This window comes from Acinonyx jubatus, chromosome D4 (genome assembly GCF_027475565.1).
Source record: "Acinonyx jubatus isolate Ajub_Pintada_27869175 chromosome D4, VMU_Ajub_asm_v1.0, whole genome shotgun sequence".
Lineage (NCBI taxonomy): Eukaryota > Metazoa > Chordata > Mammalia > Carnivora > Felidae > Acinonyx > Acinonyx jubatus.
This window is the reverse complement of record NC_069391.1, coordinates 47,613,377-47,640,270: the sequence shown is the minus strand read 5'-3', so window position 1 is coordinate 47,640,270 and position 26,894 is coordinate 47,613,377. Positions and strand designations below refer to the sequence as shown.

Genomic DNA, 26,894 nt, shown 5'->3' with positions numbered 1-26,894 from the left:
GGCTGGCACCTGGCCATTGCTCAGTGAGACCCTCCCCCAGAGGATTGGAGTGGGTCAAAGCCACAGGGCCCTCAGAAGTGAGGGGTTTGGAAACACAGCTACATCTGAGATAAAGCTCAGGAGGGAGGTGCCGCCTGGCAGGCTGATGGCTTGGTCAAGGACAGTGTAGAAGAGGGGAGTGGACGAAAGCTGGAGACAAAGGAGGGGCGCTTGATTGCCTGTTGGGGAGAACACAGAGTTCTGATACTAGAGACTGGGTAGCTGGGTGACACCATTTTCACCCTTCCTGTGCATGCACCACAAATGATCCACCCTGGTAAACTCAGCACCATCTAGTGGAGAACAGAGCCATTATACCAAGCCCCATCCAACTGTGCCAACTGTGCTCTAGAGGAACACCACACGTCTCTGCCTGCTTAGTTTAAGACCATAAAGTGCTTCATAGTTTGACTTCCAAGAGAAACTGGACATAATTCCAGTCATATTTCATTCTGTGGTCCATCTGTTGAATTTTTTTTTCTTCTCTTATTCTTGAATACATAAAGAGAAAAACTTATTTTTATTTTCCATATTAATAAAAATTTTTCTTTAATTTTTTCTACTATACTTTTTTGTAAATTTTTTAGTTCTATTTTACTTCGTCATTCCATTTTATTCTTTTTTATTGTATTTATGTTTTTAAATTTTCAAACGTTTTCCTTTTTTCTTTTTTTTTCTTTTCCTCCCTTTTTTCTCTATTCTGTCCAGCTTCTTTCAACAACTAGACCAAAACACACCTAGGATCTTCAGTTCTTTATTTGATTTTGTGGTGCTTTTAATTTTTCAATTTTTATTTTATTAATTCCTTTTCTTCCTCCAAAATGACAAAATTCACCCCAAAAGAAAGACCAGGAAGAAATGACAGTCAGGGACTTAATCAGCACAGATACAAGCAAGATGTCTGAACCAGAATTTAGAATCATAATAATAAGAATACTAGCTAGGGTTGAAAAAAGCATAGAATCCCTTTCTGCAGAGACAAAAGAAGTAAAATCTAGTCAGGACAAAATTAGAAATGCTATAACTGAGATGCAATCTCGCATTGATGTCACAAGGGCAAGGATGAATGAAGCAAAACAGCGTATCAGCGATATAGAAGACGAATTTATGTAGAATAATGAAGCAGAACAAAAGAGGGAAACTAAGGCAAAAGAGCATGATATAAGAATTAGAGAACTCAGTGACTCATTAAAAAGGAGTAACTTCTGAATCATAGGGGTACTAGAAGATGAAGAGAGAGAAAAAGGGGTAGAAGGCTTTTGTGAGCAAATCATAGCAGAAAACTTTACTAACCTGGGGAAAGACACAGACATCCAAATCCAGGAAGCACAGAGAACCCCCTTTAGATTCAACAAAACCCAATCATCAACAAGGCATATCATAGTCAAATTCACAAAATACAAAGACAAGGAAAGAATCATGAAAGCAGCAAGGGAAAAAGAGTCCTTAACCAACAAGGGAAGACAGATCAGATTTGCAACAGACCTATCTACAGAACTTGGCAGGCCATAAAGGAGTGGCAGGATATATTTATTGTGCTGAATCAGAAAAATATGTAGCCAAGAATTCTTTATCCATCAAGGCTGTCATTCAAAATAGAAGGAGAGATAAAAAAAATTCCCAAACAAAAACTAAAGGAGTTTGTGACCACTAAACCGGCCCTGTAAGAAATTTTAGGGGGGAACTCTCTGAGGGGAGAAAAGATGAAACAAAACAAAACAAAAAAGCAACAAAGACTAGAAATGACCTGAGATCACCACCAGAAACTCCCAACTCTACAGGCAACATAATGGCAATAAATTCATATCTTTCAGTACTCACTCTAAATATCAATGGACTAAATGCTCCAATCAAAAGACATAGGGTAACAGAATGGATGAGAAAAGAAAATCCATCTATATGTTGTTTATAAGCAACCCATTTTAGACCTAAAGACACCTGCAGATTGAAAGTAAGGGGATGGAGAATCATCTATCATGCTAATGGTTGCCAAAAGAAAGCCATAGTAGCCATACTTATATCAGACAGTCTAGATTTTAAAATGAAGACTAATGAGATAAAGAAGGGCATTTGATCATGATTAAGGAGTCTATCCACCAAGAAGATCTAACCATTGTAAACATTTATGCTCCAAATGTTGGAGCCCCCAAATTTATAAATCAGTTAATCACAAACATACAGAAACTCATTGATAATAATACCATAATAGTAGGGGACTTCAATACCCTACTTGCAGCAATGGACAGATCACCTAAACAGAAAATCAGCAAGGAAGCAACAGCTTTGAATGACACACTGGACCAGATGGACTTAGCAGATATTATTCAGAACATTTCATCCTGAAGCAGCAGAATATACATTCTTCTCACGTATTCTCCAGAATATATCACATATTGGAACACAAATCAGCTCTCAACAAGTACAAAAAGACTGAGATCATACCATGCATATTTTAGACCGCAACACTATGAAACTTGAAATCAACCACAAGAAAAAATCTGGAAGACAACAAATACTTGGAGACTAAAGAACATCCTAGTAAAGAATGAATGGGCTAACCAAGAAGTTAAAAAGGAAATTAAAAAGTACATGGAAGCCAATGAAAATGATAACACCACAACTCAAAACCTGTGGGATGCAGCAAAGGCAGTCATAAGAGGGAAGTATATCCAGGAAGCAATCCAGGCCTTCCTAAAGAAGGAAGAAGGGTGTCAGATACACAAGTTAACCTTAAACCTTGAAGAGCTGGAAAAAGAACAGCTAATAAAACCCCAAACCAGCAGAAGATGGGAAATAATAAAGATTAGAACAGAAATCAATGCTAACAAAACCAAAAGAAACCGTAGAACAGGTCAGTGAAACCAGGAGCTGGTTCTTTGAGAGAATTAAAAAAATTGATAACCCCCTAGCCACTTTGATCAAAAAGAAAAAAGGACCCAAATAAATGAAATCAAGAATGAAAGAGGAGATATCACAACCAACACTGCAGAAATACAAACAATAAGAGAATATTATGAGCAATTACACATCAAGAAATTGGGCAATGTGGAAGAAATGGACAAATTCCTAGAAACATAAGCTACCAAAACTGAAACAAGAAGAAATAGAAAATTTGAAAAGACCCATAACCAGTAAAGAAATCAAATTAGTAATCAAAAGTTTTCCAAAAACAAGAGTCCACGTCTTTCCAGGGGAATTCTCCCAAACATTTAAAGAAGAGTTAACACCTATTTTTTTGAAGTTGTTCCACAAAATAGAAATGGAAGGAAAACTTCCAAACTCATTCTATGAAGCCATCATTACCTTGATTCCAAAACCAAACAAAGACTCCACTAAAAAGTAGAACTACAGACTAATTTCCCTGATAAACATGGATGCAAAAATCCTCAACAAGATACTAGCCAACCGGATCCAACAATACATTAAAAAAATTACTCATCATGAGCAAGTGGGATTTATACCTGAGATGCAGGGCTGTTTCAATATCTGCAAAACAAGCAATGTGATATATCCTATCAATAAAAGGACAAGAACAATATAATCCTCTCAATAGATGCAGAGAAAGCATTTGACAAAGTGTAGCATCCTTTCTTGATAAAATACCTCAGGAAGGTAGGGATAAAGGGATCATACCTCAAGATCTTAAAAGCCATATATGAAAGACCCACCACTAATATCATTCTCAATGGGGAAAAACTGAGCACTTTCCCCCTAAGGTCAGGGAAGGACAGATATGTCCACTCTCACCACTGTTCTTCAACATATAGTATTTGGAAGTCCTAGCCTCAACAATCAGACAACACAAAAGAATAAAAGGCATCTGATACAGCAAGGAGGAAGTCAAACTCTCACTCTTTGCAGACAACATGATACTCTATGTGGAAAACCCAAAAGATTCCACCAAAAACTGCTAGAACTGATCCATGAATTCAGCAGTCACAGGATATAAAATCAATGCACAGAAATTGGTTTCATTTCTATACATCAATAATGAAGCAACAAAAAGAAATCAAGGAATCAATCCCATTTACAATTGCACCAAAACCCATAAACTACCTAGAAATAAACCTAACCAAGGAGGTAAAAAGTCTATACACTGAAGAATATAGCAAGCTTATGAAAGTAATTGAAGACACAAAAAAATGGAAAAATATTCCAGGCTTATGGATTGGAAGAACAAATAGTGTTAAAATATCAATAGTATCCAAAGCAATCTACATATTTAACACAATTGCTATCAAAATAACACTAGCATTCTTCACAGAGCTAGAACAATCTTAAAATTTGTATGGAACCAGAAAAGTCCCTGAATAACCAAAGCAATCCTGAAAACCAAAGCTGGAGGCATCACAATCCCGCACTTCAAGATGTATCACAAAGCTGTAATCATCAAGACAGTATGGTACTGGCACAAAAACAGACACTCAGATCAATAGAACAGAATAGAGAACGCAGAAGTGGACCCACGGATGTGTATGGCCACCTAATCTTTGACAAAGCAGAAAGAATATTCAGTGGAATGTAGACAGTCTCTTCAGCAAGTGGTGCTGGGAAAACTGGACAGTGACATGTAGAAAAATGAACCTGGACCACTTTCTTACACCATACACAAAAATTAACTCAAAATGGATGAAAGACCTAAACGTAAGACAGGAAGCCATCAAAATCCTTGAAGAAAGCAGGCAAAAACCTCTGACCTTAGCTGCAGCAACTTCTTACTTAACACGTCTCTGGAGGCAAGGGGAACAAAAGCAAAAATGAACTATTGGGACCTCATCAAGATAGAAAGCTTCTGCACAGGGAAGGAAACAATCAGCAAAACTAAAAGGCAACCAAGGGAATGGGAGAAGATATTTACAAATGACATATCAGATAAAGGGTTAGTATCCAAAATCTCCAAAGAATTTATCCCAACTCAACACCCAAGAAATAATCCAGTGAAGAAATGGGCAAAAGACATGAATAGACACTTTTCCAAAGAAGATATCCAGATGGCTAAGAGACACATGAAAAAATGCTCAACATCACTCATCATCAAGGAAATACAAATTAAAACTACAATGAGATACCACCTCACACCAGTCAGAATGGCTAATATTAACAACTCAGGCAACAACACATGTTGGCGAGGACCTGGAGAAATAGGAACCCTTTTGTACTGCTGGTGGGAATGCAAACTGGTACAGCCTCTGGAAAAGAGTAAGGATGTTCCTCAAAAAATTAAAGATAGGGGCGCCTGGGTGGCTCAGTCGGTTAAGTGTCTGACTTCGGCTCAGGTCATGATCTCGCTGTCTGTGAGTTCTAGCCCCGCGTCGGGCTCTGTGCTGACAGCTCAGAGCCCAGAACCTCCTTCAGATTCTGTGTCTCCTCCTCTCTCTGCCCCTCCCATGCTCATGCTCTCTCTCTGTCTCTCAAATGTTAAAAAAAATTTAAAAAAAAAAAAAATTAAAGATAGAACTACCCTATGACCCAGCATTACACTACTAGGTATTTATCCAAAGGATACAGTTGTGCTATTTTGAAGGGGCCACATGTGCCCCCAATGTTTATAGCAGCACTTTCGACAATAGCCAAAGTATGAAGAGAGCCCAAATGTCCTTTGACAGATGAATGGATAAAGAAGAAGTGGTATATATGTACAATGGAGTATTCCTCAGCAGTCAAAAAGAATGAAATCTTGCCGTTTGCAGTTACATGGATCGAACTAGAGGGTATTATGCTAAGTGAAGTCATAGACAAATATCATATGATTCCGCTCATATGTGGAATTTAAGATACAGAACAGATGAACATAAGGGAAGGGAAGCAAAAATAATGTAAAAATAGGGAGGGGGACAAAGAGACTGTTATATACAGAGAACAAACTGAAGGTTGCCAGAGGGGTTGTGGGTCAGGGAATGGGCTAAATGGGCAAGGGGCATTAAGGATGACACTTGTTGGGATGAGCACTGGGTGTTATACATAGGGGATGAATCATTGGAATCTACTCCTGAAATCATTATTGCACTATATGCTAACTAACTTGGATGTAAATTTAAAGAAATAAATAAAATTAAAAAAAAAAAAAAAAGCTCTTGTAGAAGACCTCAGCTCTTCCTGTAATTTGATGTAATTTTTTCCTAGTTCCTTTTGTCATCGATGCCAATGATCTTTGACATATATCTGGTCACCTTTGTGGTAGTTTCTTCCATTGCCTTTGTGCTTAGTATCCCTGCCCATTTCCCTCTCCCCGGTGAGTTATTAATGTTTATAAATGATTGTAAACATGAAGTTATTTCTGTGTAATTCTGAAGTGAAATAAAATATTAAGCTCCTCCCACATGTCAGGTGCTGTTAAGTCCTGGATAATTAACTCACATAGTTATTGCTGGTAGAGATTGTTAGAACTCTTCTTAAAAGGCAGTCTGGGGGCGCCTGGGTGGCTCGGTCGGTTAAGCGTCCGACTTTGGCTCAGGTCATGATCTCGCGGTCCGTGAGTTCGAGCCCCGCGTCGGGCTCTGTGCTGACAGCTCAGAGCCTGGAGCCTGTTTCAGATTCTGTGTCTCCCTCTCTCTGACCCTCCCCCGTTCATGCTCTGTCTCTCTCTGTCTCAAAAATAAGTAAACGTTAAAAAAAATAAAATTAAAAAAAAAAAAGGCAGTCTGACTTCTTATTAAGGTTTAAAGTATGCATGTCTTTCCAACCAGCCTTTCCCTTTTGCAGTTTGCAGTCCTAAGAATAAAAGCAGCAAATTTTTCTAGACACATACCAAGATATATGTATATTGTTTCCTGAGTGAGCAGCCTAAAGCAATGGTTGACAGCCATCCCGTGGAATGTCGTGAAGTTGCAAACAGGATCTTGTAAAGCTACATACATTGACCTGGAGTGGTGTCCATGATACTTTACAGCAAAACAAAGCTGCTTTTGTAGTCGTAACATGTTCCTAGTACTGCTAATTATCACAGCACTGGAAAGCATCTCGTACAGATGAGAAAACTGAGACCCAAAGAGATTGTTACTCACCACCTGTGTCGGAGTCGAGATTTTGTTCTTGGCTACTGCTCTGCATCCTCTGTTTAGCAAGACCTCATGAAAAGTCCAGAATAAGAAGGGAAACTGTTAGCTATTTATTGAGCAGTATTGCCTCCTCATTGGGATATAAACATCATTGGGTTTTCTCCTTTTCTGTAGCACCATAAGCACTCATTAGATCAGAGCAATAGTGGGATCTTAATGACCTTTGTCCAAATTTAGAAGGTTTCGGTTTCTTCTGATTAATAGAGCAGACTCCGTCGTGGCCTAATTTGTTGCCATTCACATCAGAATTTCCTCTACTTCTACCCACTGCAGTTTTAAATACTATCTTCCTTTCCCCATGTGCCCTACCTTTCTTTTCCAGAGGAGAACCCTTGACCCAAGTCTTCTAGGATTTGATCCTTCACTTATAAACGTGCTCATGACAATGCTGTTCACAAATATGTGTGTGTACACCTACACACATATATACTCCTAGAAATTGAGAAGGCTCATTCTTAATCCTGTTGATCTTAAAACTATGCATGTTTCCTAGGATATAAACAACCCTTCTGATTTAATCAGTTGGTGACTTGGCCCTTTTTTTTTTTTTTTTTTTGCCATCTTCGCCTGTTTGTATACTTTTCAGATATTTAATTTAAATTGTCTCTGGTGTTGTAATATGTGCTAAAACTAAAATGCTATCCAACAGTCTTGTGTTTTAAAGCGTTTAAAGAGTAATGTATATTTGTAACGGAATAAAATGAAAATGGTAGAGGAGAGCATATGGTAGAAAGTGACACCCTCCTATGTTTCCAGTGGGTGTATGCCTTGCTACAGCCCTTTGAAAAGCAGTTTGGTAAGATCTATTAAACTTCAAAAGTGTGTGGCCTTTGACCGAAACAGTTCCTTTTCTTGGTTTTTTGAGAACTGTGTATAAGGTAGCTCATGCAGAGATACTGGTTGTACCCTTTTTAATTACCCATTTTTTGTATAATAAATATACTGGCCTATCTGTGGCTTTCTATTTAGCACTTTAAACAAATAGATTTTTATGTCCTGATCTAGAAAAATCGTCGAGATGTACCATTAACTAAAAAAAAAGAGATATTGTTAACTAAATCAAACATTTTGTGAGTCCATATTATATACATTTATATATTCTTTAACACAAAGAAAATACGTTTGTATGACTGTAGGAATTCTAGAAAAAGAAGTTTTTCTTTTTATTCTATTCCAGTTCACAACATGCGGTTTTCCCTTTTCACCACCATCTCTCTTAGCTTTCCATACCTGTAGTCAGATATATCACGTTCTTCCTAACAGCTATACGCTCTTCCATTGTTGGGTATGTGATTTATTTAAGTTGCCTTCTAAGTGAGAAATTGTTTTCAGTTTCCTGTTTGTATTAACTGGTTCAGTTAACATTGGTGTGTCCAGTTATCTTTGTATTTGTGTGAACATCCCTGTAGGATAAATTGCTAGCACAGCTTCTGGGCGTCAAGGTGGCTGTGACAGACCTACATAGAACACCTCCACTTTCCCTCAGAGCCCAGGCTGTAATGAAAAGAGGGACTGGGAGGTTTTTTTGTTTCATTTTGGTTTCTCAGAAACTGAGTTTGTCTCTGCCCATGCACATTATTGTTTGGATATCTTTGAAGTGATGTGGGTGGAATCATTTCCCCAAAGCCATGCTCCTTATGAGTAGTCGTTGGCCCTGCTTTGCCAGTATATTAATTGACTCATGTTCCTGCATGCTGAGGCCTGTTGGGCACATGTGCCTCCTCAGAGATGTGCAGTTAGGTTTGCTTCTGCCGTAGGACAAGTTGTTTGCAACTCAGCATTTCTTCAAAGGAAAATTATTAACAAATGACTGTCTTATGGCTGATTTAAGAGTCTTGATTCAGAAACAACCTACCAGTCCGTCTTTTTCTAGGCTTTTCCCTATTCTGTGTGTGAAAGTGCCCAGTGTTCTCTCCTTGGCAGTCTTGAAGTCATTTTTCTTGCCAGTACACAACACAATTTTGCCTCCTTCACTCTACCATGGGCAGTTTTTTGTTTGTATGTACACGTAACGTCTCTTAGCATGTATCCGGGTTTGATAGCCTCACACAGTTTTTTGTGCACCTTTGCCTTGAGGTCCACACACACATCAGGCTCTGAGGTTGGCACGTGGCAAGTACAGAAGTAGATTTTCCCTGAACAGTAGTTGCTAGTGCTGAGCACTTGCTTCATGTGTCTCATTCAGTCTTCACATCAACCTTGGAAGGCAGGTGGTATTACTTACTTCTCATTCTGAATATGAGAAAACAGATAAAAACTGAGGTGCATAGACATCAGATTGACTTTCCTAGAGGCATAGAGTTATTGAGTAAGCGGTAAAGCCAGCCAGATCAGTCACTTCAAGAGTCTTTCTGCCAGGTGGGGTCCTAAGCTAGTGGGGAAGTGAAATGATAGTCCTCTTGCCTAGCTGGGAAGGTTTGCTAACTGTAGCAAGAGTTGGGACAGCCTTCAGCGTCATTTCTTTATTACTTGCAGAAACCAGAACTCAGTTGACTGTATCTTAAACCATGTGAGCATATGTATTAGTGTCCTGTTGATGCTGTAACAAATTACAGTTGACCCTTAAACAACATGGGGGCTAGGAGTGCTGACTCCTGTTGAGTTGAAAGCCCATGTATAATTTTTAACCTCCCCAAAACTTAACTACTAATAGTCTACTGTTGACCAGAAGCCTTTGATAACAGTCATTTAACGTGAATTTTATCTGGTATATGTATTATGTACTATAGTCTTACCATAAAGTAAGCTACAGAAAAGAAGGTGTCATTAAGAAAATTCTAAGGAAGGGGCGCCTGGGTGGCTTAGTCTGTTGAGGATCTGACTCTTGATTGTGGCTCAGGTCATGATCTCACAGTTTACAAGCGTAAGCTCCATGTGCTTATAGCGTGGAGCCTGCTTAGGATTCTCTGTCGCGTGCGTGCGCATTCTCTCTCTCTCTCTCTCTCTCTCTCTCAAAAATAAATAAATAAAAACATTTAAAAAAAGAAAATCATAAAGAAAATACATTTATATACTTTACTGTACTTATCAAAGAAAATGACTCCATTCTTGTCCCCTATGATTGTAAACTCCCATTGCCCTTGGTCAGCATTTCCTTCAACATTAATCATGCCTTATTTTATGCTGGACAGGAGTATTGCTATTTATAGCAATTGAAGTTTAGGTCATTAAATGTTTCATTGAATGTACTGACACTTAAGTTATATGAAACACCACGGATAGGTGGGCAGGCTGTGTGAAGCAAGGTATTTCTCATTTGCTCCTTCCTTTGCTGGATCTCGACAGTCTAGCCCTGAAACCATTGGAAATATTAGTATTAAAGTCTTCATTTCCTCCTCAGGGCTGTCCCCTTCACTTGCCCCTGCAGGCTTGAGTGATCTGAGGCTCCAGCCTCAACCACAGCTTCTCCTTGGTGCTGGCTCTCTGTTCTATCTCCAGCCCAGACCTCACTTCTGAGCTGCTGGCATTTGTCTGGACATCTTGATTGACTTAATCCTCATAATACCTGTATAAATGGGTGGATAAAATACATTTTATGATTGGAAATGGAAGATCAAAAAGATACGGCAGTTTGCTCTAAGCCATATAGCTAGTGGTTAAAGAGCTTTATTTAAAGTGAAAAATGTAAGGGGCGCCTGGGTGGCTCAGTCGGTTGAGCGTCTGACTTCGGCTCAGGTCATGATCTCATGGTCCGTGAGTTCCAGCCCCGAGTCGGGCTCTGTGCTGATGGCTCAGAGCCTGGAGCCTGTTTCAGATTCTGGGTCTCCCTCTCTCTCTGCCCCTCCCCCGTTCATGCTCTGTCTCTCTCTGTCTCAAAAATAAATAAAGGTTAAAAAAAAATTTTTTTTAAAAATAAATAAAGTGAAAAGTGTAAAATCTTCCACTTGACAGAGGAAATGAAAACTACAGTTAATAATATCACATGTATATGACATAACATAAAGCATAACTAATACATGTTTTGTCTTAAGATAGAAGTTCAGAACAGAGAGGAGTGATTAGGCAAAGAAAGGGTAGAAATAGAGGAGAGAGGGACAGAGATACGGTGTGGGTTCTATTGCGTGGACATTGGGGTATAGCTGCTAGAGGTTTTTGTGGCCCTGTTTTTGTACTCGATCATGGTTGTAAATGGGGATATTGCTAATACTTGACTCATGGAAGGCAGATACCAAGCCAGAGCTGGAGTACGTGGCACCATTTTATTGGTTAGTTTTACAAAAAGAGAAAAGCCTCTGTTTATATGGGCTGGAACAGTCATTTGACCTGTTCTTCAACCCCATCTGGAATTGCTTTGGGGTTAACTTAGCCTTCCCCTGAGACACATGACAAAAGGTTGGGAGGAGTACAAGCTAGGTTTTCATCCCTGCAAAGCACGGAAGCCTCCTTACTGAGCCAGGTGACTTTGGTGCCAGCTAGTGTCCCTGTTTGGTATGTGACAGGATGAAAGTAACAGATTAATTTTGGTAGGCGGACCCACCAGCTGTATAAACTGAACCAGTATATTCTCCATGCCGTTTTCCTTCTCTCCCGTCCCCGGAAGTAGACATTAAGTGATCTACCTTCCCCTGTTTTCCCTTGGTCTGGCCCTCTCCAGCCCTCCCCTCTGTAGGAAAGATGAAGAGTCTCTTTCCTGTATTACTCATGAGTTCAAGTTGAGAACAATATAAAGGACATAGAAAGTGCTTTATTCTGAAAACTTCGGGTGAAAATTGCAGGGTGATTTGGCTCTGGCTCTGGGTTAATTTTAACCTCTTCTTTGTGGATTCAAAAATGTTTTACCAAAAAGTTGAACTAAGAGAGTTCAGAACTAATTATGATGGGTAGAGCAACAAGCTAAATGGGGTGGCAAAGAGATTCCCAAAAGTGGAGCAGGACAAATGGCTGCTTTTTCAGTGGGCCAAAGGCATGAAAAAATAAGATTGGGGGTAGAGGGCAGAAATTACTTTCATTAGAGACAGGTCAATCAAATGCAAGTTTAGGACCTCATCTGGAACTTGAAACTAAAAAAGCATTTGCTTAAAAAAAAAAAAAAGGACATTTTTGAGGGCATCAAGGAAATTTGCATGTGGTCTGTGTATTAGTTGGTGCTGAGGAATTAATTTTAATCAGATGTGATAATGACATTGCAGTGAAAAGTACACATATTTTGGTCCATCTAATGAGGGGTAAAATGACAAAGTCTGAGATTTGCAATCATAGAAAAGCTAACAGATGAGGCAAGCTTGACAACATTTGAATTGTTGAATCCAGGTGATGGATATATATGGGGTTCACTGTACAGTCCTCTACATCTACAATGATTGGGAATTTTATAGTGACTTCTTAAGTGGTTCATCCAGCCTCCCAAGCCCAAAGTTGAGCTGTGCCTACAGTCCACTTTGGTTGTCCTGTCATAGTCACCAGACCTGGTGGGAAGCATTTTGCCACCAACCCAGAGCCAAAAAAGCCAAATACCATTCCAGAGTGGCTTTTCCAATAGTTGCCTTCACCATATCCAGAGCTATTGATTCTGGAGCAGGCACCAAGATGCTGACCTAGATAAAGTTGATTCACCAGCCTCCAGAGGATGGAGTGATGGCTTTTAAAAAAAAATTTTTTTCACTTTATTTTATAGGACCACCATAAGGCCTCAGACCTTCTATGATGGAAGTCATTCCTGTGCCAGAGGAGTATGCCATATTCCCATGGCTGAGCCGTTCTGCCCCAAAACGAGAGAGGTTTGTAGTCTTTCTAGAAGGTGTGCTAAAATAAGTTGTAAGGGCTTGGGGTGGCATCTAGAGTTAGACTAATTGGCTAAGCACATGGTCCCTCTTCCACCTCTCAAGCTTGCTTCTTGGGCAAGGTTTCACGAAGAGTTTCTCTGTGTCAGTAATGCCTCTTAGTCATTTATAAGCTGAATCACTCAAAGTTGCAAGCTACTTTTTATAGGACTTGATTTTGCTGTCAGAAAACCTTTTTTTAAATTTATTTATTTTGAGAGAGAGGGTGCATGTGCTCACAAGCAGGGAAGGCGCAGAAAGAGGGAGAGAGAGAATCCCAAGCAGGCCCTGAGCTGTCCGCATGGAGCCCGACTCAGGGCATGATCCCATGAACCATGAGATCATGACCTGAGCTGAAACCATGAGTCGGATACTTAACTGACTGAACCACCCTGGTGGCCCAGAATACCTTTTAAATAATTTAGTGTAGGACAGCATATTAGTCAAGGATGTATAGTCTAGAACAAGATTACCTTGGTTCTTGGATCAAACCTCTGCTCTTCTGCTTAGCTGTGTTTTGTTGGACAAGTTACTTAATGCCTCTGAGCCTCAGTTTCCCCATTTGAAAAATGAAGATAATGATAACCTGTACCTCATAGAAATGTGTGAGGGATAGATAGGTTATTACTCATAAAGTGCTTTGAACTATACCTGTTATGAGACATCCAATGAGTGGGACCTGCTTTTATGAATTAAGTTATTAGTGATAATCTGTAAATTGTCAGATTGGCATCATTGACTTTTAAGATGAGTTTGGCTATTACTGTCCAGCCTCCTTTCCAGGATTATAGTAAACTCTCAGAACTACGGGGTTAGCCCTACAAATGCCAGTGGAAGTACCTAACCATGCCACTCATTCAGATAATTTCAACACCTACATATGGAAAGTAGAAGAACTTTTATGTTCAACCCTGCATAATTGTGTAAAAATAGGTTCCTTGTGGTTAATAGCAAGGGCATCTTAACCTCACTGTGATCTCAAAATTCTAGAATCTTAAACCAGGAGTTGCGGGGGATCAGGGGGCAGGGAAGCCATTTCAGATATACCACTGCTTGTTGGTTCCCTCTGATTTCTGTGAAAGTAATTTTTTATTTGTTTTAAAAAAATGGAAGGTTAAGTTTGTATTTTTGTATTTGGATGTATATGTTTCTGGGTAGTTAGCAGAATATATCAAAATGTTGGTGCTAGTCTTCCCTCTGAAACACAGATCTGTCCACATAATGAATTTGTTTCCCAGGGTTAATTAGATGTATATAAAATTGTCATCCATTTCCAAATGGGGGCAGCTTGGGAAGAAATAGACTAGGGAGAGATATGCTTGAGATCTTGTCCCACAGAGAAAACACTGATTTACAGTACTAGGAGTAGAGGTAGGGTAAGGGAAATACTAATGATGTCTTCAGAACTCATGCAAATGTGGTGGCTTGATGATAGTTTCCAGTAACAGAGTTTGGCCTCCCTTGAGACCACATTAACTCAGCAGTTATTGGTCTAGCCAAGTCAAGGGACCCCCCCAACATTTAGAGTGCTAGGAAAGGCAGTTTAAGAAAATGGGAAAGGGGTGCCTAGGTGGTTCAGGCAGGTGAGCGTCCAATTCTTCATTTCAACTCAGGTCATGATCCCAGGGTTGTGGGATGGAGCCCCCACGTTAGGCTCCACACTGAATGTTGAGCCTGCTTGGGATATTCTCTCTCTCCCTCTCTCCCACTCTCTCCCTCTCCCCATTCCCACCCCCCTCCTCTTGTGCGTGTTCTCTAACTAAAAAAAAAAAAAGAAAAAGAAAAAGAAGCCTTTGGAATATAACTTTATTCCTACATACTCTGAGAGATTTGTAAATATTGTCCAGAAATGTAAAGAGTAGATGGTGCTGCCCCTTGGTAATTATTACTTTAACTTTGAACATTCACATGACTTTTCATGTACTGATGAGGAAGGATTGTCAAGGTGAATTGTCAAGTGGCAAACAAGGTGTGAACAATGGTTGTACTGCTCTACCACTTGTGTTATATATAAAGAGGTAAATATGAAAATATTTACATGCAAATAGTCTTTTTGGAAAACTGACCCAAAAAACTAGTGATTTCCCTTGGGTAGGTGAATTGGCTCACTAGGACGTGGGTGGAAAAAATACTCGTCACAGAATAATATCCTTTTGTAGTGTTTATCTTTTGTCCCATGTCACTTCTACCCCCAAAATATTTTCACTTCATGTCGTTTTAGGAGGTAATCTGAAGACACAGTCTTTGGAAGTTCTAACACATAAAATATATTTAGCTTGGTGATCTAATATTGCTGATAATATTTGAAGGATGGTGGTAGGTTCAGGAATTCCATCATGATTGCTCAAAACATGTAAATGAAAGCATCTTGACCTCAGACCCAGAGATCTCTCAGTCAGCCTGTGGTTTGTATCTCTGGTACATAGTGTTGGAGTTCTCTGTTCTTGTGGGGGGTGCAAAGTGACGAGACCCCGGGGTCTGTCACTGTAGCTGGCCCACACCCAAAGAAGCCTTCTCTTCTTCCTCCTCACCATCATGCACCCACCTCCCAGAGTGACGTGAGAACTTAACACGCCATAATCCAATGTACCAAGTGGTTGTGTTATTCCTTCACTCATCTCTAGAGGTGCTCAAGTTTGGCCAGACATACAGCTTAGGTATTCAGGATTTTAAAAGACATTTAATGAAGACAGGACTGGGCTGGCTATATCTTTTAAAAACAATTTTTTAAATGTTCATTCATTTTTGAGAGAGACACAGAGCACCAGCGGAGGAGGGACAGAGAGAGAGAGAGAAAAACAGAATCTGAAGCAGCCTCCAGTCTCTGAGCTGTCAGCACAGAGCCTGATGCAGGGCTTGAATTCATGAACTGGGAGATCATGACCTGAGCCGAAGTTGGATGCTCAACCAACAGAGCCACCCAGGCACCCCTAGGCTGGGTATATTCTTAATTTGGGGGTGGCGGGGGTAGGTAGGGGAAAGAGGAGTGATTTAGGCCTTTGAATTTATAACCTGTACTCTAGGGAAAAGTTTTTATTAAGCATATTCTTATTTTCAACATAATCTGGGATAAATAAACATGATATAACATCAACTGTTCACTGTCCTATGACTTGTCACGCTTCTAAATTTGGAGTTGCCAAAATTATTTAAGAAATAGGTTAATTTGCTTATGTGGTTCCGACACATGCAGGCTAGACATACTTTGGCCTAAATTGGAGACTTTATTGACATTGAGTCTCTCCATTTTATATTTAAAGCACCCCAGGAACCTTTGTCAATTATTTGGCAAACGTGTGTAGAAGGTGCCAAAATTAGCAATTGTTAGAAGACCGGTTTGGCTTTTTACACAGTGTTTACAATATGCCCAACACAGTTCTGTGATGTATATTCCTTAGCTCCTTTAACCTGCACAACACTTCTATAATACAATCTTAATTACCATTTTACAGATGAGAAAACAACATACAAAGATTAAGTGAATTTCTGGCAGTGCCTAAGTAGGTTAACAGTTAAGTTTAAAAGACTTAATTTTTTTTTTTAGGACTTCATTTTTGTTTTTAATTAAAAAGGAATGTTGAAGCACAGGCTAGAAATTAATAACCTGAAGGTTAGATGTGCATTATTAATTAGATACTGGAAAAACTGATCAGGCTTTTAAATAATGTTTTTAGGGGCGCCTGAGTGGCTCAGTCAATTAAGCGTCCGACTTCGGCTCAGGTCATGATCTCGCGGTCCGTGGGTTTGAGCCCCGCGTGGGGCTCTGCTGACAGCTCAGAGCCTGGAGCCTGTTTCAGATTCTGTGTCTCCCTCTCTCTGACCCTCCCCCATTCATGCTCTGTCTCTCTCTGTCTCAAAAATAAATAAATGTTAAAAAAAAATAATGTTTTTAAAATCCATGCATAGCCTTACCATTGAAAGAGATGCCATGATAAATTTATCCCTAGAGAGAAAAAACCTGCACAGCCTCATTCTGTTTCGGTATATTTGTGGGAGAGGCAACAGGCAAAAGAGATTATGAAGAAATCATCTTCTAGCCAAGAAAAGCTTTTACAATGGTCTTTAGATTGTGTATGAAAGACCTTTCAGGAGCTTGGAAACTGTTCCTAGCATGTCTTTGAGATGTGACTAGAATCAGAACCTTAGCTCAGCCTCTGGGGTGAAGAGCTCAGACTCAAATCCATATTCACAACCCAGCTTAGTCTCTTCAAGCTGTTAAGAAATAAATGAAATTAAAGTATAAAAAGAAATGCCTAGTGTATAGAAAAAGCTCACTGTTTGCTTTTATTGCTGTAAGCCATATGTGCAAGGCGCTGGGGGAACAGGATTATGTAAGGAAGGTGAGGATCCAGGAAACACATTTCCGTGATCTCCCAGGCTCTGTCTGAGGGCCTCCAGGTACTAGCCATTTATAGAAAAATACTTAAGTAATTAACTTGTTCAACATTGGGGGAAAAAAAAACAATATTAAACTGTTACTTACATTTGTATGTTTTGAGTTTGTGACTCTGTGTGTTTTCTAGGTCCTCATAGAGACTGCTAAAAAGTTAGGGCTCCGGTGCCACTCAAAAGGGACAATGGTCACAATTGAGGGACCTCGCTTTAGCTCCCGGGCAGAAAGCTTCATGTTCCGCACCTGGGGGGCGGATGTTATCAACATGACCACGGTTCCCGAGGTGGTTCTTGCTAAGGAGGCTGGAATTTGCTACGCAAGTATCGCCATGGCGACAGATTATGATTGCTGGAAGGAGCATGAGGAAGCGGTAGGTGGAATTTGCTTCTGAATATATACCGCCTGGGTTTCCGGGTGCCACGAGAGCCATTGAGAGAGTGCCTTAACCATTTGTTTCTACTGTATTAGTTCCAGAAACCACCTTTCTACCAGGTCTTAAAGTCAGCTTTTTATATATGGTCAAATATTTTCTTTATAGTTCTCATTGGAAGATACAAAATAGGTCTCCAGAGAGAAGAACAAGACACTTCTTTCCAAGGATCAACAGTAAACAGTACATTGTAGACATGTAGGTGCAGGGGGAATTCATTTTGAGACTTGCGCCTTATTTTTTATTTTTTTAATGTTTATTTTTGAGAGAGAGAGAGAATACAAGCAGGGGAGGGACAGAAAGAGAGGGAGACACAGAATCTGAAGCAGGCTCCAGGCTCTGAACAGTCAGCACAGAGCCCGACCCAGAGCTCAAACCCACGAACCATGAGATCATGACCTCAGCGGAAGTCAGACGCTTACCCAACTGAGACACCCAGGCACCCCGAGACTTGGGCCTTATTTTAAAGGTGAAAGTGTGTTTTGGTTGTAATTTCCTTATCCTGCGCTACGGGTTGTTTGTTTTCAAAGGGAAAGACCTATTACCTCTTCCTGGTAAGAGGACTCTGTGTTCATATCTGTTTAACCTGCCATGACTGGATGGATGATGTTTGGTGTAGGAATATGACAGCAGACAGTCAAGCCTGTAAGGGTCTAACATTCTGAGTTTTTGGGGGGCTTAGGGAGGAACTACAGAGGTTAAGCAGACCAATGTAAGAAAGCTCAGGCTTATAAAGAAATAGTATGGTGAGAAGTACATATCCAGTTGACTCAACCAAGCATTTGAAGTCTGGGAAGCCTTTCTGGTGTATGTGCGGCGGGAAAGGCAGGCATGCGTGGGTGGAATGGAGAGGAGGGAGGGAGGCAGGCAGCGCCATGTAGACTATATAAGGATTTCAGCGGGGAGATTAGTAAGGAGTTCTGGGCAGGAAAGACGGCAAGGTCCAACTGGTATCTGAAGACACTCGACCACTTCAGTCAGGCTTCCAAAATAAATATTCTCATTGTGGAAAACTTCAAACAGCTACAAAAGTAGAGAGTCTAGTATAATGAACTCCCAGTAACCCATCACCCACCTTTCCTATGGCCAGTCTTGGGTCATATAAATATACCCCTACCCACTTCTCTCTCCCCTGCCCTCATTATTTTGAGTAAATATTTTTCCAAAAGGAGTCTCTTTTATTTTTTTAAATAAAATAACAAAGTAACCACAATACCATTATTGTACCCCCAAAATACTGATATGAATTCCTAGTGTAATCAAATATCTAGACTGTTGACATTTTCCTTCTAATCTTCTACAACCATTCACATCAGGGTCCCTTATAACCCATACATTGCATTTGAATGATATACCTTTTTTTGTTTTGTTTTGCTTTGTTTTGTTTTGTTTTGTTTTGAGAGAGAGGATGTAAGCTTGTGCAGGAAGGGCAAAGGGAGAGGGAGAGAGAATCTTAAGTAGACTCCACACTCAGCACAGAGCCCAACACGGGGTTCGATCTCACAACCGTGAGATCATGTGCTGAGCTGAAATCAAGAGTCAGACACTTAACCAACTGAGCCACCCAGGCGCCCCTGGAATGATACAACTCTTATATCTCTTTCAATCTAATATTCCCCTGTCTTTTCACTCCTTGGATTTTACTTGAAGAAACTGGATCATATGTCTTGTCCTCTATCTCATTTTAAAAGAGAAAGGGAGTGCTCGCTTCAGCAGCACATAGACTAAAATAGAGAAAGGGACAAAAGTACAGTCAAGGAGTTTTGAAGTAAAGAACGAGTACAGGGCTGGCTGTTCTGAGCACACGTAGGGGAGCTGACATCTTCTCCAAGGTGACCCTTCCCACTACGTCAGAACTGCTTGTTTCACCGTCCATTTTCATACAAAACCGAGTAAGATATTCTTGCTGTCTGTCCATCTGTGTATATGGAGTTTGGGTTATACTTGAACACAGGTTCCTTGTTTTGCATCAGTAGCTTGGTGTGTAAGAGACTTCCAGATCCTGACACAGCATAATCTCTGACTTGGCAGCTCTGGTCACCTAAGGGACAGCTCAGACTTGCGGTGTTGAGAAGCTGCCTCCAATTAGCAGGAGGCTCCAGCCCCTGCCACTCCCCAAGAGCAGATTGCTTCCTGCCTGTGGCTTTCTGCTCAGTCTGGTAACATCGGTCTCCTCTGCAGAGCAAATGGTGCTTTCCTTTAATACATGAGGTTTGGAAAGCAGTCAGTTGGAGTCGCTTGAGTTGAAAGCAGAGAAACTAAGCTGGGTGTAAGTGGTAAGGCATGAAGGCAGATAACGCTGAATGCCACAAGAAAAGCATAGATGAAGTTCGCATCATCAACCAGCCATGTGTGTCACTGTGCTTTAGACCAGATGTGCAGCCTGGCGTGGTGTGAAGATCTGGGAGTTGCCTAAACCCGCTGTCAAATTCCTGTTGCTCCATTTACTTGTAAGATGGGGCAGGTTATTTGATCCATTTACTCTTCTGTGGGATGGAGCCAAAAGTGAGGGGGGGGGGAGGTGTATATAGTTTTGACCTTGCAGGATTTCTGGGAGAATTAAACCAAATGATACATGTTGAGCAAGTACCATAGTGCTAGCTCCTATGCAGGGGTGGTCATCGGATGGCAGCTATGACGGAGGGGGGTGCAGAAGTGTGAAGAAAACTTGACATTTGAGCTAGACATTAAACAGAGGATTTAGAGGGGCGCCTGGGTGGCTCAGTCGGTTAAGCCTCTGACTTCGGCTCAGGTCGTGATCTCATGGTCATAAGATTGAACCCCACATTGGGCTTTGCAGAGCCTGTTTGGTATCCTCTCTTTCTCCCCCTCTCTGCCCCTCCCTTGCTCTAGCTCTTACTTGCTCTTTCTCAAAAATAAATAATAAACTTTAAACAGAGGGTTAGATTTTATTATGAGGAGGTTAGTAGAGTGGGCATTTTGGGTAGAACCCAACATTAGGAACAAAGAAAAGAGAGGTCAGAGTCTATATAGAAATATCAGTCAAAAGGAAAAGTGTAAGGAAAAAAAAAGCAAATATAAGGTAAATCCCTTGGGTGCTTCATGAGCCTGCCCTGGAAGACTCTGCTTAAAGTATGCCTCTCCATGTACCTGGCAGCACCCAGCCCATCACTGCTTCGTATCCCCGCAGTGAACGGTGCTCATCATTTTTTTCCAAAACACACCTCAGTGTTTGTGGGAGGGATTTGGACTTTATATAAACTCCAGGAAATAAGTAGAAAAGTATTATAGTCCTTGTGTCCCTGAACCTCAGATCCGTTCTGAAGTATAGTGAGGTGTGACAAATATTCCACCTCTAATTATCCATTTTACATTCACAATTTTCAACTTCCTTATGAAGCAATTTCAGTCATATACAAAAGTAGATAATAGTATGAGGTTTTATAAATCAACACCCAGCTTCATCTATGAACATACCAACTTAATGGCCAACCATATTTCATCTATACTCTGATCCATAATTTTATCCATAGACACCTAACAACATACATTATCATCACTTTCCAACAATAATTCCTTAACCTATCGAGGCAGAGTTCACGTTTCTAGTGATCTCTAACACCACAGTTTTTTACTTCCAAGTGTTCTGAAAAGAAACCAGGTCATTTGACCCATAGAGTTTCCCACCATCTGGATCACGGAAATCATCTCCTTGGGGTAGTTTGAAAGATTTCTCTGTCCGCTGTATTATTTTCTGTAAATTGACAGCTGGTTCTAAAGATTTTTCGATCCAGTTCAGGTGTCAGATGTAGTGTTTAGTTTTCCCATCAGGAAGCTCATTAAAGTGGACTATTTGTTTGGTTTGGGATTTTTTTGTTGTTGTTTCTGTGATATTAGCAGCTCATCCATTAATTCATTGGGAGCTATAAAAATGATGAGACTGATTCGTCTTGAAGACGTCTCTAAAGGGAAACGTGCTGGAGCATCTGGGTGGCTCAGTCTGTTAAATGTCAGACTTAGGCTCAGGTCATGATCTCGCAGTTCGTGGGTTCGAGTGCCTGCATCAGGCCCTCTGCTGACAGCCTGGAGTCTACTTCAGATTCTGTGTCTCCCTTGCTCTCTACCCCTCCCCCATTCATGCGCTCGCTCTCTCTCAAAAAATGAATAAACATTAAAAAAGATTTTTTTTTTAAATTTACATCCAAGTTAGTTAGCATATAGTGTAACAGTGATTTCAGGAGTAGATTCCTTAAAGCCCCTTACCCATTTAGCCCATCCTGCCTTCCATAACCCCTCCAGTAACCCTCTTTTTTTTCTTTGTTCTCCATATTCAAGAGTCTCTTATGTTTTATCCCCCTCCCTGTTTTTATATTATTTTTGCTTCCCTTGTGTTCATCTCTTCTGTGTCTTAAAGTCCTCGTATGAGTGAAGTCCTATGATATTTATCTTTCTCTGACTAATTTAACATAATACCCTCTAGTTCCATCCTCATAGTTGCAAATGGCAAGATTTCATTCTTTTTGATTGCCGAGTAATAAATACTCCATTGTATATATATTCCACATCTTCTTTATCCATTCATCCATCAATGGACATTTGGGCTCTTTCCATACTTTGGCTATTGTTGATAGTGCTGCTATAAACATTGGGGGGCATGTGCCCCTTCGAAACAGCATGTATCCCTTGGATAAATACCTGATAGTGCAATTGCTGGATCATAGGGTAGTTCTATTAAAAAAAAAATTTTTTTTAAGAGAAATATGTTCATCTTCTGATTGGTTAGCCAGTGTAGCAATGGTTTTAAGACTGGGATCCATTTTACTGTGGATGTGAGGAGAATTAGCCACATCTTTCTAGACCATGCTAACACATACTTCTGAGATGGTTTCTCAGGCATTATATTGAGAACCAGTGGTGCTTTTCAGAGATGTCATTAGGTTTCTCCAAGACCTTCCCCCTGGAAGCAAGACTGCCTTGAAAAATGCAGAGCTGGTGCTCAGGGGATTGGAATTGGAGTAAACTGACTTCACAGATGAGGTAGAAACTCGGGAAAATGGTCTGCGAAAAGCAGTGGAATTATAAATTGCTAGTAACACCCTGTGCTGTTGTTTCTCTAGGTTTCAGTGGACCGGGTCTTAAAGACCCTGAAAGAAAATGCCAATAAAGCCAAAAGTTTACTCCTCACTACCATACCTCAGATAGGGTCCATGGAATGGTCAGAAACCCTCCAGAACCTGAAGGTAAGTATCCTTAGCCATCTTCAAGCGACCCTTCCATAGACCTTCAGCTGCCTTTTTCTCTTATTTTCACTTCACCTTGATTTAGCCCGTCGTGTATTTTATACTAGTCTAGAAGTTCTCTACAAGTTTTCATGCTCTTTACTATCATACTAAAATTGAGTAGTTTTATGTTTTGGCTAATAATGCAAGACTGTTGAAAGTCGAGGTGGTGAGAGTTTTATTATCTAGTCCACCAGATTCTTAACATTGTCATGCTTTAAAGAAGATTGATTGTGCTTATTGTGCACATGGCTTACATTGTTGACAAAGCTATTTGCTGTTTGGCAGATCCATGCAAAATTTAAAGCCAAAACACTAAGATAGCAATACCAAAACGGTGCCAAAGAATGCCTACCTAGGGCTGATGTTGTGTCAAATTAAGACAGTGATTAACGATAAACATGGGATGGGTTGTAGATTGGTAGCTTTTCAACTCTAGTAGTAATTCCCAGAATATAATTTAAACAGACTGCTAAACTCAGAGACTCATGATTTTTATTTGGACATTTTGTGACTCTGATGATTAACCCCATTGGATAAGGAATTGCCTCAAATGGATTGGATATTATATTCCCCTACTATCCAGAGAAGGTAACTAGCATGTTCTAAGGCCTAGAACACACCTGTACTCTTGGATCTTATGACAGGTAGTTAAGAGAGGATTTGAAAAGTTGGTAAAAGCCCTCCCTACCTGAACTGCTACTACCAAGGAGCCCTGGAATGAGAGCCACGATTTCAGTGTGATGAAGACACCGTGTGGTGGTCAGTGATGGACAACTGCTGGGCTTGGAGGAACCATGATTTGGAGTGGATGCTGACTGCATGGTATAAATGCTCCAGCACAGCTGACTTCAAGCTGTCCACACAAAGCCACTGATAGATACACAGAGCTGGTTCTTGCAAACTGATATAGCAGGCTGCAGCACACCCTATAACAAGGTGTCTGTCAGCCTTAAGGACTGGCAAAGTCAAGAATATTGGAATTTGTATTCTGTTTTCCCACTAGACTTCAAGTCCATAAGGGACAGGAAATACATGTGTTGGTTTCAACCTGTATACCTAGGAGATACATGTTCTTAAGTGAGTAAACGATAGCCCTTTTCCCCCATCATAATTGAATACAGGCAACCCTTACTATAATTAAGAAGGAAAGGGAAACAATAATTTCTAAGAATAGGGAGTGTTATAACCAGAAACCGTTATATTTTCCTGAGTGCAGTGCAGTAGGAGCAGCATAACGTTAGCTTGTCTAAACAAGCACACTATTGATTGTGGGAAATATGACTCATACTTTTGCAGCTGCTGAGGCTAATGTCACCTGCAAAATATGATGGGTTGTTTTTTTTTTTAGGTTTTCCAACTGACCGTATTTTGACCATGGTCTTTTGAATTTGAAGATAATTTCCCAAGCAATAAATTATTTCAGCCTCATTTTTAAGTAAAACATGCTTGAATGGTAGAAATTCATGTGTTCCTTTCCTTCTGAGAAACTTCTGAAAAGTATGTAAAAATAGTGTATTTCTGTATATATGCATTTTTAAAGAGGGTTAATAGGTGTAGCTTTCATCAGATTCTCAGGAAAGAAATTGATCATCAGATTCTGAAGAAAATGAAGAATTGCTGCTCTAGACAAAACTAAGAATCATGACCTCCATTCTGTCACATTAAGGGACACCCTACTAATAACCGCTTATTCTTTTGGGGTTTTCTGGGGTAGCATGTTCAGACCTCTGTACACTGAAATGTGTATCATACATTCACTCATGCATTTCAGAAACACTTAGTACCCGTTGTGTGTCCAGCTGTGGTTTATAAAGATATATAAGACTCGCTGTGATAAAGAAGATCCTATTATGTTTGGAGATACCAGTATGTTAAAATTTCAAGGATTTTTTCCAGTGGGATAAGGTGAATGACAGAGATTGCGTTAAATTAATCGAGGCTGGAGGTTGGTGCATAAAATGTGTCCTAGTGGATGTGAAAGGGAATAGAGATCTGAGAGAATCTGAACAACCTTCTTGAAATAAACACACTTTACAGGAAAGGAGAGAGAGACAGAGGAACAAAGAGTTATGAGCTATGTCCCAAGTCCCACCTGTGGTTGGTTGTTTTTAAGCTTTGGTGAACATGAGAATTTTCTGAGGAGTGTACACCATGAGTCCTCACTCTCTGAAATCAAAATCTGGTTTGGGGCACCTGGGTGGCTCAGTCGGTTAAGCATCCGACTTTGGCTCAGGTCACCGTCTTGAGGTCAGTTCAAGCCCTGTGTTGGGCCCTGTGCTGATAGCTCAGAGCTGGAGCCTGTTTCAGACCGTCTCCTTCTCTTGGCCTCCCCTTCTCGTGCTCTCTCTCTCTCTCAAAAATAAACATTAAAATTAAAATCTGGTTTGTAATAAGTACTCCAGGTGGTTATCCTGATCCTAAGAATCACTACCTACAGCAAGTGCTTGGTTAACTGTAATCTATGCCTGCTTTCTTCCTTTTAGAATACAGCCCAGTTTTCTGTTTTATTACCAAGACATTAAAAGAGCATGGCTGCCTAGAAGACCAGAAGACTTTCTAATTCCAGTCATTTGGGAAATTTCTGCCTAGTTAATGGAAAAAACATGGAAAGACATGCAGCTCTCATGCCCCTGCCTGCTAAGGAAGAACATGACAAGACATGCACATATCAGAAATGCCTTCTAGAAGGCTTGGACTGCTTCAGAAAACAGAAGGAAAGCAAATCACCAGTTAAACACGTGGAAAAATTCTTAAAAAGACAAGACCCCATTTGCCCTTCCCCCAGTAAGTTTGTAATAATACAGGGTAGGAGATAACATCCAGCTTCCTATGTTACCAAGGAAATATGAAGAACTGGAATTCCTAGACTATTTATTGGTGTAACTGTAAATTCATACAGTCTTTCTGGAGGGCAGTTTGGTAAAATTCCTACAGTTTTAAAAAGTTTTAAAAATACTTACACCCTTTGTGCTGGCTACTCTAGTCCTAGGACTTTATCTTTATAAAAATATCAGAGATACAAAGAATTATGTATAAAGAAGGATATCTAATATAGTTTTAGTTATAATAACAAATATACAAAACAATCTGAATATCCAACAGTTGGAGGTAAATTATGACCTAGCTCTAATTAGATTGTGAAGCAGCCAAGTAAAGATCATGTTTTCACATATTTAATGTCCTAAAGAAATGACTGCTCTGTAATATGAAATGACAAAAGGATATGCGTAAGCATTTTACATTGCTAATTTTGTCTTTAAATTCTGCATTGATGTATAAAAAGACTAGAAATGAATATATTATAATCTTTTGTTACCATATTTGGGGGAGGGAAACAATTTTAATTTTCTTTATATTTTTCTGTGTCTTCACATTTTTCTACAGTGAATATAATCAAATGGTAAAGCTGTCTTAAAAATAAAAAAGACCCAGTTCTTGAAAAAATTACAGGTGTAATGATACAAAATTTAAGATGGTAATTCTAAGAAGAGTTCTGTTTGAGTTCGATCTTCATGAGTGACTGTACAGTCAGAACGATATTTGGGCTTGCCACAACTTGAGAAAAACTGGGTGTTTAATACTCAGATAGTCTTAAACCATGTAAGAGACTATATACACACATTATAGTGTGTCAGGTATTTTTAAAATTAATATTTGATCTTTGTTTCTACTTTTTGAGTTGATGAATTATTTTACATGAGTTAGTGGTTTAGATTTTTTCATAAAATAGAAGCTTGCTTCTTACACTGCTTTTTGTTAATTTTATAGGAATGTGTTTTGTTCTGTCACAGGGAAATCTTTTTTTTTTCCTCAGAATTATTACTTTTCACTGTGGGCTGTTACTGGATCCTTTAGTGATGTATCCTGTTTAAAGAGTCTGTAAAGTCCATGTGTTTGTGTCTAGGAGATTGGCTTCAAGATAATCTGCTAATTATAAACAATAAAATAAACCAGTTACCCCCAGCATTAAAA

At 39.9% G+C, this 26,894-nt stretch overlaps 1 protein-coding gene across 3 annotated transcripts in view; it reads left to right on the top strand.

Annotated features, from left to right (window-relative positions):
* MTAP (methylthioadenosine phosphorylase) overlaps positions 1–26,894 on the top strand; it is a 48,300-nt gene extending 21,406 nt beyond the window's left edge. The window contains exons 5-8 of one of the 3 annotated variants that reach the window (XM_027039230.2): positions 12,712–12,814; positions 17,380–17,619; positions 22,758–22,880; positions 25,406–26,894. In XM_027039230.2, coding sequence (XP_026895031.1) covers positions 12,712–12,814; positions 17,380–17,619; positions 22,758–22,880; positions 25,406–25,444 — 505 coding nt within the window. In that variant the 3' untranslated portion in view covers positions 25,445–26,894. The other 2 variants (XM_027039231.2, XM_027039229.2) reach the window with 2 other exon arrangements.